At 36.9% G+C, this 12,564-nt stretch overlaps 1 protein-coding gene across 4 annotated transcripts in view; it reads left to right on the top strand.

The window, feature by feature from the left end:
* Positions 1 to 12,564, top strand: part of MAPK10 (mitogen-activated protein kinase 10) — a 130,543-nt gene that overhangs the window by 75,764 nt on the left and 42,215 nt on the right. For 3 of the 4 annotated variants that reach the window (XM_061992265.1, XM_061992267.1, XM_061992266.1), the window contains 4 exons: positions 3,792 to 3,921; positions 6,124 to 6,182; positions 7,680 to 7,818; positions 9,063 to 9,228. In XM_061992265.1, the coding sequence (XP_061848249.1) occupies positions 3,792 to 3,921; positions 6,124 to 6,182; positions 7,680 to 7,818; positions 9,063 to 9,228 (494 nt within the window). Of the gene's footprint in view, positions 1 to 3,791; positions 3,922 to 6,123; positions 6,183 to 7,679; positions 7,819 to 9,062; positions 9,229 to 12,363; positions 12,436 to 12,564 lie in introns of all 4 variants that reach the window. The other variant, XM_061992264.1, reaches the window with a different exon arrangement.

Below are 12,564 nucleotides of genomic sequence, written 5' to 3'. Positions count from 1 at the left end.
TTTCCTGCTGAAGTTAGCAAAGAATCTTATTTTACACCTGTAATTATATATATCTCTTGGTAGTCATGAATTTGTATTCGCATATGGCTACATTTTTTAATCTCTGTTAAACAGGTTTGTTTCTGATTATTTACAGCTTGAAAAGTCATTTTTAACACTAATGTTTACCTTGCCAAACTAGTCATAAATAAAATTTATAGGGAGTTTATTTATTGCATTTTCCCTCTGTACAGCTGCCAGAGATATGGTAATAAACTTTGAAGATTTTTGTGAACTCATGTTGCAGTAAAGCTATCTTTTTTATTACAAGACCAAGGGGGAATTATAGCCTTTGTCATAAAAATAGGACAAGTGTATAAATTAAAAAATAAATCCAGAGTTGAGCAAGAGGTGTTACGATACAGTTTCCAGAGAAACACAGGCTTTTAAATGCAAGTCCAATTTCTTATTGGAAATCTTGAAATTTACTTTCACACTCAGTCTTTTCATAGCAGTTCGCAGACACTCATTACTCTCTCTTTCTTATTCCTGCTCTCTTGAGTCACCTGTTTATACAGACACTCCTGCCAGTGATTGAAGTTTGTCTTAAGAAGGCTGATATTTCATCTATACTAACCTTGGTGTTCCAAGGTAAGGATTTTGTGTAGCAAACGCCAGAGAGAACACCTATATGTGTTATCTGTAATTTCATCATAGTAAAATGCATAGTGGACTGTCTGTGAACAAAAGCTTCTCTCTGGTGAATAGGAAAAAAACCCAAACATCAGTGCTATTCATTTACTCGCTGCAATGAATTTTAGTATTGACTTCTTGAAGTAGCTGGACACCTTCCATTTGATAGAAGAGAATGACAGAACTGCAGTCAAGATTGTTCTATATCAAAGTAAATATCCCTGTAAAAATAATTACTTTAGTTGTTTTATTTTCCTCCATGGTATGTAAAGGACTGGGAGTGGATCATAAAAGACAAAGGCTTAAGAAGCCTTTGGGTTTCTGATTTTATATCTTTTCTTATCTCTTACTTTGATGGAGAGAGAAAATTCAGAAAAGCAAACAGATCAGAAACTGGAGGAAATAGTTATTCAGACAAACCTTCAGTCTTCCTATTTTCTAACTCAATGATTTTATGATGTAATTAAGGAGATTAAAATATGTAAAAAGATTATTAAAATGATTCAAAGTACTCTTAGGTAGCTGAGTCTCATGTAGGCGTTTCTTAAAAGAAGCTGGATGATTGAGTAATGTGGATTAGCTGAGAGGTTCATCTGCTGGAGTGTATTTACAAGATATGTCCATGAATGACAGAAACCAAACATTTAACTAATGAAAACTCAGGGGGTTTAAATACTTTGGTTTTGCATTTTATTTCTTCAATGCTTTCTTTGTGGAATTAAGAGGCATTTTAGTTGTAGCCTTTATGATGCCCTGTTATGACTGAACTAAATGAAAGACACAATGCTTGACAGTTGCTACAGGAGGTTTGTGTTACGCTACATACCATTAGGCTATAAATCACACGTCTTTTCTAACACGAGGTTTAGATGAGTGAAATTCTCTGGCTAGAATGAAGTCAGGTCAGACTGGATCTTTGATAGCCTTATCACCTAAGCTGCTTCATATATGCTAGTGAGCACAATATCTTTGTTTATGCATGTGCCTAGCATAATATTAACTGCTTCTATGGTTTATTCATGAATAAGAGAAGCAAGAGCCTGGTCCAATCTATCTGTCAGAGTCAACTAGAGCGGGTTGCTCAGGACCACTGGAAGAATATACCTCCATCTTCTTTACTTCTCTCAGTAGACATTTAATAATAGTGGTAAGACTACCCCCGAGCCTTCTCTTCTCCAGGGTAAACAACCACAGCTCACTCAGCCTCTTCTTGTATGATAGCTGTCGGCAGTCCCTAATCATCTTCGTGTCTCATCAGTGAAATTGCTCCATTACGTCCATATCTTTTTTTTGTACTATGGAGCCTGGAGTTGGACTCACCATTCCAGTTATGTCCTTAGTAGCACTAAGCAGGTCAGAAGAATTTCTTCCCTTGACCTGCTAACAACAGTCTTCCTAAATGCAGCTCAGGATGCAGTTGTCCTTCTTGAGGACAATGTGAGGGCACATTGGGGGTTTATGGTCAGCTAATCATCTACCAGGACTCCTGGATCCTTCTCGGTAAAGCCATTTTCCAGACTGCTGGCCCCCAAGCATGTAAAGGTGCCTTGGATTATTCATCCTCAGGTGCAGTGCTTGAGTATTGATAATTCGGGAGGATTCAGTATTCGGTTTGACTTTTTTTCTGTAAATTAACATTTTGATCTAAAATAGTTTCACAAGGGAAATGTTAAAATGGAATTTCCTGGCAGTTTCAGAACACCTGCAAGGGCAGTCAGGAGAAATTTTTTTCCCTCTGAACATGTTTTTGGGAGAATCCCATAATCCTGCCTCAAATGGCAACAGTGGACCAAAGCACTCTTCACAAAACTCCCCAACACCTTTATCAATTGTTTGTATTTGTGTGATGTATTTAGTGTGTTATTTGTGCAGAAGTAGTGTAAATGAAATATTTCTTATTCTTCTCCGGACGTGTGGTTTTCAAGACATACATTGCCAATACTTTTTTTACTTATTTAGAGCACTTGTACATTTTTGTTGGCTTTGACACTAAGCTTCTGATGCTTGCATGCTTTCTGCTGTGTACTTACTTGGTCAGTAAGATTCTGTAAGTGAATGTCAGTGTTTATGATAAACAAGAAATTAATAAGAAATATAAAGGGCAAAACTTTGAATATTTACTTTGCTTTGAAAAGTCATTATTTTTGGAACAACTAGTATTTTGGTTGATTTCTCTTTTGAGAACTACACTGTTGGTCTTCACGGAAAAGCAGAAAACTTGTGTCACAGATTTCTTCACACATGGTAAAACAGAATGAGGAAGAGGGTCTGAAGACTATCTGTTTGGAAAATTTCTGAGAATCAGTGTGCTTTGTGAAATGTAGAAGTCAGGATTTGTGTAGTCACATTTGAACTACCAAAATAAGTGGTTCAAAATCATAGGATGTGAAGATTATCAAAATAACTGAAGATTATACAAAACATTTCAAAGTGTTAGGAGAATGTTAAGAGCCCAGCTTTAAAAGCTCACTTTGCAAGCCAGAGCCTGTATTTTTTCATGTTTTCAAAATTTGTAACTAAGATTATGTAACAAATTTTCTCATTATCAGAAGGAAATGGTAAAGAAATTTTGGGAAATAGTTCTGTTTCTAGGTGTGCTATTGAAATTGGATTATATGATATAGAAGAATGAATAATTAAAAATATCATAAGATATAAACTTCTCTAAATAAAGGGTGCAATTGTTCATTGCAAGGTGAAGGTGTCCTTGATCATGACAAAACACAAAAGCGTCTCCACTGTACTAAAAGCACAGAGAGTTGCTTTCCAAAAACAACTTTTTGTCTCATCTAGTTTTTATTGTATTTTTATCTGAAGATGTTTTTTGAGGTTGTTTTTATTTTATTTTTCACCCCTTGAAAATAGGCGTTACTTCCCTATGGAAATGAAATTTGGAAGTAGTGGTGCATGCTGTCTTCTGCTGATGTGATGCTACATGTTTCCCTTCCATGGTTTTGGTTTGGTATTTTTTTTTCCCTAGAAACTCTCTCCTCCTTTTGTCCCAGTATTTTTCTCAGTGAATAAAAAAGGTATTGGTAGACTTGAGGCTCTGGAGTTTACCGTGAGAAATGCGGGATATCCTCTAAGATGCATAACTCCTGTGTTTGTAATCACTGCAGTGCTGCATATGATGCCATCCTTGACAGAAACGTGGCTATTAAGAAGCTCAGCAGACCATTTCAGAACCAAACTCATGCCAAACGAGCTTATAGAGAGCTGGTCCTCATGAAGTGTGTGAATCATAAAAATGTAAGTTTTCTGTGTATTGGTTTGTTAGAACAGAAATTGTTTTGTTGGGTGCCTTTTTAAAACAAAATAAATGAAAAGTAAGTTATGCACAAGGGTATGATATGCCCACCTGAGAGAGTGAGGATCTTCCATGTGCTTATTTAAAGGCCAGGCCAAATGCCCCTGCTGCTAGTAGAGTTAGAATGATAGAAGGGGAGTGCAAAACATGTTATTGTCAACTTCTTGTCCAGAAATGCATGAGTGATTGTTGGAATCCCGACTCTATCCTCTTGTCACTGAGATTTCTGACTCAAAAGCAGTGTCTCTTGAGCTGGAATACCCATGCGCAAATGTCACTCCTTGTTCTGAACTTCAGCTGAAACCTAGTCAACTGCACTGCACAAGTTTATACAAGATAGGTAGATGTCATGGTGAAAATTGCTGCAAAACTACTGAAGAAAATCAAGAGCCAAAAAGCACTTTTCCATTCTCAATTATTTGTGTATTAAAAGCTAATGTTGTAATGCCAGAGATTCTGAAGCCTCAACACACTATGCCTTTCCTTCTAATCACAGTGTTCTTGTTGAAGCAAACAGCACTACGAGGTTTTAGACTTTCCTGTTTCTTACACTCACTACCTATTGTACAATGTTTAGTGTCCACAAGAAATTAATATAGTCCTAGACTACTGCAAGAATGTTATTTCAGGATTTTATGTTAACTGTAGTCATCTGTCTATTAGAACTATTTGCCTGACACTGTATAAGCTTGTTTTTTTTGTAGGATTGCCCATTGCAATGTCAAGTGATCTTCCAAGGATTTTATTTTCTTAAAATTCATTGATTTCTGTGTGGCTTAGTGCTGTACCTGTGCACGCCTTCCTTTTCATTAGGAGTGATTTTTTTCAGTTTGCTGTGTGTTTACTCTTGCCTTAAATCCTGCAAAAGCATAGTGTAAGGTGACATTTGACACTTGTTCTCAATCAAAAATTCACATGGAAAGAAAAAAAGACTAACCTTAAAATGGCACACAGCAGGACTTCATAGTGTCCTCTGCCCTACTTCTGAACATTGACTTATCCTTACCTTTCCACTGTGTTGATCGGGCCTGTATCTGCCTCTATTTCTTGGGTGGAAACTGCTTCTAGTCAGGAGTACAGGGCTTTGAAAATGCAGGGATGATAAAGTAATTCTCACTGTAGTTGGAAGAGTGATGCATTGTCGCTTCATATTTTTAATGGAGTGGAAAGAGCAGAAGACAGCAGGAATGGTATTAAATATAGAGTTTTTTAAATGCTGCACAGGGGTTGATGACAGCACCACATTGATTGGGTTAGAGTTTAAATCTACCTGTACAGCGAAGTGCAAAGGAGAGCAAAACTCAATCAGAACATGAAGAGAGAGAAGGAAGATTCTTGTTAGAAAGCCTAGAGAGGTGATGGAAGAGGAGAAGGAGACATTAAGATGTTCTCTTCATGGCGGCTATGCTGGTCTTTTCTACCTCTGTTCCCCACACAGTAGGAAAGTATAAGAAATTCAGATCCCTGACACATTTTCTCTCTATGCTCTCTCACACATTCTTATTGTTGACTTTCAACAGTCCAGCTTATTTGAAAAAAAAAAAAAAACCACAAAAAACCACAAAAACCCCACAAGTTAAAAAAGGAGTTGCGGTATGCAAGATGTCTTTGCTCAAAACATGTCAAACCTTTTAAAGTGCTTCTACTAAAAAGCAGTACTTCTCATGATGGAATTTGTGTCAGCATGTGCACCCTCAGAGGAACTGAGACCATGTAAGAGAGAAAGGAAGGTCATTTGTTTTTAATAAAGTAGTCCTTAATTGTTCATCTGACAAGATGAGCATTCTTCATGTATAAGAAATTTCTGGCAGTAGCACAAGGACTGCTATGCTAGATTGAGTTGAAGTTCTTAGAACCTATAACTTCAAAATTCAGAGGACTGTCTCACCTTTAGCATTTTGGTTTGTCACTGATTGTCACTGATCCTTCTCCCAGAAACCATTTCAAGTGCACCTAGAAGAAATCTTGGAAATCTACAGTATTTTATTTTGAATCATGCTGACTTTTTATTGATCCATAAAGTGAGAAGAGTCAGTATAAGTTGAACAGTGAAAAAACAGTGTTTATCTTTTAATGCATACTATGTGTTCAGCTGCTTAAGCTTATCACTTCTCTTCATTCTTTTGTCTTGTTTTGCTTTGCAGATTATCAGTTTATTAAACGTCTTCACACCACAGAAATCTCTGGAGGAGTTTCAAGATGTGTAAGTAATGTAGGCAGTAATTAAACTAAAGCCTTAGAGACACGTGGAGCATTATAGTGTACCTTGAATACAGCAACAGCAAAATACAAAGGTTGTAAGCCCTTCTAAAAACACTCATGTATAGTCTACACTGTGGGTAGACTGATATTCTACATTCCAATATTAAGAGCACTTACAACACTTTTATAGCACTTTGACACTTATATAAAATACCAAATATTGAGTTTCATAAGCATTGTCCAAAGCCTAATGGAGAGTCTTCTTGAAAGGGTTAGTGTGTTTTCATTTGGCCTCACATGCATAGGAAGGGATGTGAGAAGATAAAACGGTTTGCTTTTGTGTTATTAATTCACTTCGGAAATGATGGAGGTTACATGATTCCCTGACATGTGTGAGGTTTTGAAATGTGGCACTTGATTCTTAGTTTCCTGTAAAAGACACTGATGTGAAACATTCTTATTTCATATTCATTTTGATATAGCCTTTGACTGCATAAAATTACTTGCCTAGGGAACTAGTACTAGACGTAGAGGAAAACCAGCATCTTTACTGAACATTATCCTATTTTACAAGCACTACTGTGAATAGTGTGAACCTGCCCTGAATGAAATTTTAAATATTCAGTGTTTTATATGGTTGAACTTGTTTTATCTTTCTGTCTTTCCCATATTTTTTAATGCATTGTATGGAAATATATTTCCATTCTGAACTCTAGTTGTGCTAACAGACAGATTAGCAGTGGCTTTGCTATATGGAATTTCTGCATAATGTTGGCACTGCAGACTTGTACAGAGCAGAGGAGGTAACTATTGCTGGAGAGAAGGCATGCAATCACATCGAAATGGAAAGCCATTGTTTTCCCCAAATTGTTAGAGTGCTTTAATGTAATGTTACAGTTATGAATCAGCTGTGCTTGTAAGATATCTTTCAAGAAATAATCTGATGTGTTTAACTTATTAACTTATGGCTAAAGGTGATTGGGTTAATGTCCCGCTGAGGCTGTCAGTAGCACTTATCACAGTAGCACAAGACCAATTAGTTGTAATGAGAATTGTGCAAAGTCATGCAATCTTAGAGGATTTTTGGAGACATTTCTCAAGGGGATGCATATTTTATCCTCTCAGACATCTCTACTGTTGTCCGATTCTACATGTACTGCGTTGTCCGATTCTACATGTACTGCGGTAGCTATTCCTCACAATGGTCAAAGGCCAAGCAGGATACAGTCTTTGTCATGCAGAGTGCACCAATACAGGACAATACTCAGCAATCCACCTGTTTTGTTTTTTTTTTTTCACTGCAGTGAAATGGTGCAGCCACAAACAACCACCACAATGGTACCATTGTGACCAGGCTCAGTGTCCAACTGTTTTACTCTCAGTCATCAGAAGTAAAGTGAATTTTGAAGCAAGAAAAGGCATTGTTACTTACTTGAGATGATGCTGTGGTTCCTCTTCAATACAGACAATAAGCCTTTGACTTTGCTTTTTCATTCAGCTACCTGGTAATGGAGTTAATGGATGCCAATCTGTGCCAGGTCATTCAGATGGAGCTAGACCATGAGCGAATGTCTTATCTACTGTACCAAATGCTCTGTGGTATCAAGCATCTTCATTCTGCAGGAATTATTCACAGGGTAAGAAGCTTCTGGTTTACAACTTAAGGCAGCATATGACACCATCATAAAGACTTTAAAAACCACTTGAGTTTCTTGTGTACTGTGAATCAAAGCCCTAATGTCCTAGTAAAATGACTATAACCTTAACGGTCATAGTCCATCAATTTACAGTAGCTTTGTGCTTGTGTTAGGAATTTGTGGACCTAAATATCAGAGAAAAAGATAATGTTATTATGAAAAATAAATTATAACTAAATAATGAACATTGAAAATTATCGTAGTTAATATGATCTCTGAAACATGAGATATATGTTTTTCCCTCCTGAAAATGCAGCTGGCTACATCTACCATACACAGCATTCAGACACTTCAAATTGATGTAGTGTGGTTCAAGCATTGCTTGGTTGGGATCCACAGAGGTCAGGGCATATGGAATTAGCATTTTCCATAATTCACATGTGCTAAAACAGGTGAAAAGACTAAGTCTAGATTAAAGCTATTCCCTTGTTTTTCCTTTCCATGACAGAGTGCTGTGTCTGGTATGGACAAGGTACCTGACTGTGAATGCCAGAGGTCATGCTGTGAGATTGTTAACAGAGGGAAGAAGCTCATGTAACTGAGCAGGAGGCAATCCTGAATGGATTGAAAATATTCTGAGTTAACTTCTTTATTGAACTATGTTTTTACTAACTTGGGATTTCCATCTGGAAAAACAAATCCAAAAATGTTTTCCTTCCGTTAGGAGAGATAGGAATACAAATGCTTGATAAAATGGGTTACAAAGAGGGTGTTGCGTTACAGTATACAAAGGTCTCCTTTCTTGGCCTGTTGTATGTTCAGCAAAGGATGATAAATTTGGCTTCCAGATTGTCATCCAGCAAAGGATGAGTTAAATTATTATAAATAAAGCATTAAGATATCTCCACACATACAATTGTAATGTCTCTATTAGGATCAGTGCCTTAAAAACATTTTTTGAATGATACTCTAATACTAATCCTAGTTTCTTGAACTGCTAAATGCAATTAGTTTTAAACCTGTATGCTCCTACTGTCCAGGTTAAGACTAACAGTATGACAAATTAGAGCATCTTCCAGAACAATTTGCTAGACAGACAGTAGTAAGGTTTTACTGTGTATTTACAAGTATTGCTAATAGTAACTGAAAGTCAGAAGAGTAAAAGAATCCTTGCAGGGTTACCTGAAATATTAATCCATATCACAGCTTTGCGAACGAATATGTCTTTTCACTATCTTTTACAGGACTTAAAACCAAGTAATATTGTGGTAAAATCTGACTGCACATTGAAGATTTTGGATTTTGGACTGGCCAGGACTGCAGGCACTAGCTTCATGATGACTCCGTATGTGGTGACACGTTACTACAGAGCACCAGAAGTCATCCTGGGAATGGGCTACAAGGAAAACGGTAGGGTTGTGATGTCACAGCAAGCAGAAGGCAACCTGAACTGTAGTGTCTGCTTCCACAGTTGTAAGGGGCACCAGAAAAAGAAAGCAGAATGGGAAATGAATGATGTCTTGATTATAAAAGGCAGGTCATTTAGAGCAGTTTTTCACTGTTGTGTGCTGCAGCTACGGAATGTATTTGGGATGCAATGCTGGTGAATTTATCATTGTGGAATTGCAAAGTAATAAGAAACTTTTTCTTAGCTGTTGTTGAATTTCATGAATACAATTAGCTCTTTCTGACTGGAAGATCTTTGGTTTCTGGAGATGTGAAACAGTTTAGGAGCAACTGAAATTGCTGAAAATGTTGCATGTTGGATCTCTGGATCCAGAGATCTGGATCTCCAAATTGTCTGAGGACGGAGGAAGAGGTACAAGCTGAAATATGGAATTCTAGCCCTTCCAGAATTTCTTCAAATACAGAGATTCAGGAATTATTTCTGTCTTTATGATAGGTTTAACTAAAGTATCAGGTTTTTCTGATAGGTTTCATGTGGCCAAGATCCAGGTATTAATTTTACAGTTTGAATATTTTTAAAATTAAAACTAGAGTTGGAGAGAAGAGGAAAAACCGTACATCTAATTTATATGTAATCTCCTTAGATGTAAATTGAATATTGTTCTGAACAGTTTGTGAAGGATCTGGATACCTCCTGGTACTTGAAAAGATTGTGGAAATCAGGTGAGGGGTGGTCACTGTGGAGAAGCAGGTGAGGAAGAATCCACTTTTCACAAGAGATGAAGAGAAAACTTTATAAGTGGTTCTCATTTTGAAGCAAAACTAAGAATTCCATCTGAGTGCCAGGTAGATCAGACAAGAAATGAGGGGATACAACACAGTGGAGAAAAATCCACTGTAACTCAGAATCTGCTGTCAAAACCTACCACTTGTCAGTTTGACAAGGACACTTTTTATGACAAATAAAGCAAACATCGAAACCAAGAATTTATTAAAAAGTGTCCCATTTAATTTACATTGAAGAGGTTAGCTAACTTGAGGGAGAACTTCCACTAATAGCCAACTGCTCACTGCAAAGGGCAGTGAAACTGATTTTGACAGCTGATTCCATGAATTAAGCAGGAGTACAGGCATACTCACACAGCCTCTTCCAAAATTTGCAAGTCATTATGTAAATTGCTTGTAATGTTTATGAATTTACAGTACACATTTTAATATGAAAGTCTAAAAAGTAGATAATTATTGAGAAGAGTCTAAGCATATAGAAAAAAAAAATCTGAAAAAAATAACATTTCTTAAGGTATTTTGTAATTGATATTTTTTATAAGTGCCCTTAGAAATTTGAATTAGGTTTAACATGTTTTAGATAGTTCCTTAGTCAATGTCCAAAGTCCCTTCTATTGTGAATTGAATTATTTTGCCTTAATTTTTTTTTCTCTCCAGACCTTTAGTAGATGATTAACGTTGTTGTTGTTGACTCTGATTAAAATCACACCAAGAAAAAGTTAAACACACTTGTGCAATAACCTACACAGCTGGGAAGGTACTAAGAATGTTTGCCACATCCAAAGGTCCTGATCAAATGCCTAATGAAGTTAGCATACAGACTTCTTTTGACTTCCCTGGGCAATGAATTTGGCTCAAGACGAAAGATCTCATCTTACTTGTAGAAAACGCAAATAAAGTAAACAGAGAAAGAAAACAAAATAATTGAAAATGAAGGCCAACTATCTAAGGAGCTAGTCTGCTTGGAGGCTCTGATCCAGATCCCAAGGAAGTCCATAGAAAGGATTGTTCTTTGCTTCCTTGCTCTGGCCTATGCTGCCACATTACTGAAGCTCCCTTACTTTTTGTACTTTTACTCTGTACACTGCCTATATAAGGACTGTTCACTGCTTTCATTTTTCTTTTTGCACTTGGTTGGCTAAAGATGCATAATTATCACCAGTTTGCTGCGCTTCTGTGGAAGGTCCCAAAACTGTCACTATGAAGAAAACTCTGTCACTGCCTCAGGCATGCTCTTGCTATCCCGTACCCCTGATACCTGTACCCTTCTTTTCCCAAATGGAACATTTCACCCTTAATTTGTTTTACCAAGAAATTAGTTGTTTGTTTCTTTGGTTTGTTTTTGGATTGCTTTTGAAGGACAAAAAGAGGGAAGAAAAAGTGAAGAAACTGGTTGTGTAGGTCAAACATGACCACAAAATGAAGATTCAAAGATGAGAAACAACATACTTTTTTGAAAGCAGTTTTTTCCTCTTCACAAGGAATGTGGATCTTTTCTTTCTCTGCATTCTGTGTCACTATCTATCTAGCCCTTCTTCTTGTAAGACTTACAGAACTTAAAACAAACCTTCTCAAGTCAAGCATATAAGGTAGCTAAGCATATTGCATCTAAAAGCTGAAAGCAGGACCAGAAAGATAAGAAATGCTCTTAGTTTTGTTGATGCTTGTCCTGTAAAGTGCTTGGTTTAGCTCTTATTTTGAGTAACGACACAGTAAAATGCAGAATCCACGCAAGTCACACTCTCCAGTTCTGTTGGTATATAGATGCAGACAGATATACAGATAAGTACCTCTAAGTAGGACATAGGTACAGATCCTGAAGCAGGAATTTAAATAACCCTTAAGAATACTCTTGTGAGCAGTTCCATTTGGAACCTGCAGAGAAACTCAGTCCTGCAGGACAAAGCCTAGAAACTGCCTGGCTTCAAGCCAGGCATTCATTGTCTGGATTTGGGGTTTTTTGCTTTTGTTTTTTTCTTTTTTTAAAAAGAAAAAAGAAAGAAAAAAGAAAAAGTTGTATTGTTCACCATAAACTCAGTGAATATCACAGGTCTGTGCCATTGTTTCTTCATCTTTGCTTGTTAGCTGTGGACCTTTTCGTAAAAATGTTGGCCTTAACCTTTTTCCACCACTGTTGCTAACTACTCTTGGCCGGACTGACACAGTTTTTACTTATTTATTTTAGGTTTTGGTGAGACATGAAAAAAAAACCCCAACAAAATCACAAAGCAAACTGTACTGTTCTAATCAACCTGCTCTTTTTTTCCCCTCCTTTAGGAGTGAAATGTCATAGTTAACTTTGCTTTTTTTTTTTTTCCCTCCTTCTTCATTTCCCTGTCTTTGCTGCTCTAGTGGATATATGGTCTGTGGGATGCATTATGGGAGAAATGGTTCGCCACAAAATCCTCTTTCCAGGAAGGGACTGTATCCTTGTGCCATTTGCTGCAGCTTCACCTATTATTTGTTCCTCTCCTCTGCCCTATCCCTTTTACCATATAATGACTATACCAGGACTGTAAAGATAGAAGCAAAAAGTTGAATCCCAGAGATATG

The sequence above is a fragment of the Colius striatus genome, chromosome 3, assembly GCF_028858725.1.
Source record: "Colius striatus isolate bColStr4 chromosome 3, bColStr4.1.hap1, whole genome shotgun sequence".
NCBI classification, from domain to species: domain Eukaryota; kingdom Metazoa; phylum Chordata; class Aves; order Coliiformes; family Coliidae; genus Colius; species Colius striatus.
The sequence above is the reverse complement of the archived record's forward strand: the minus strand, read 5'-3'. Positions and strand labels throughout refer to the sequence as shown.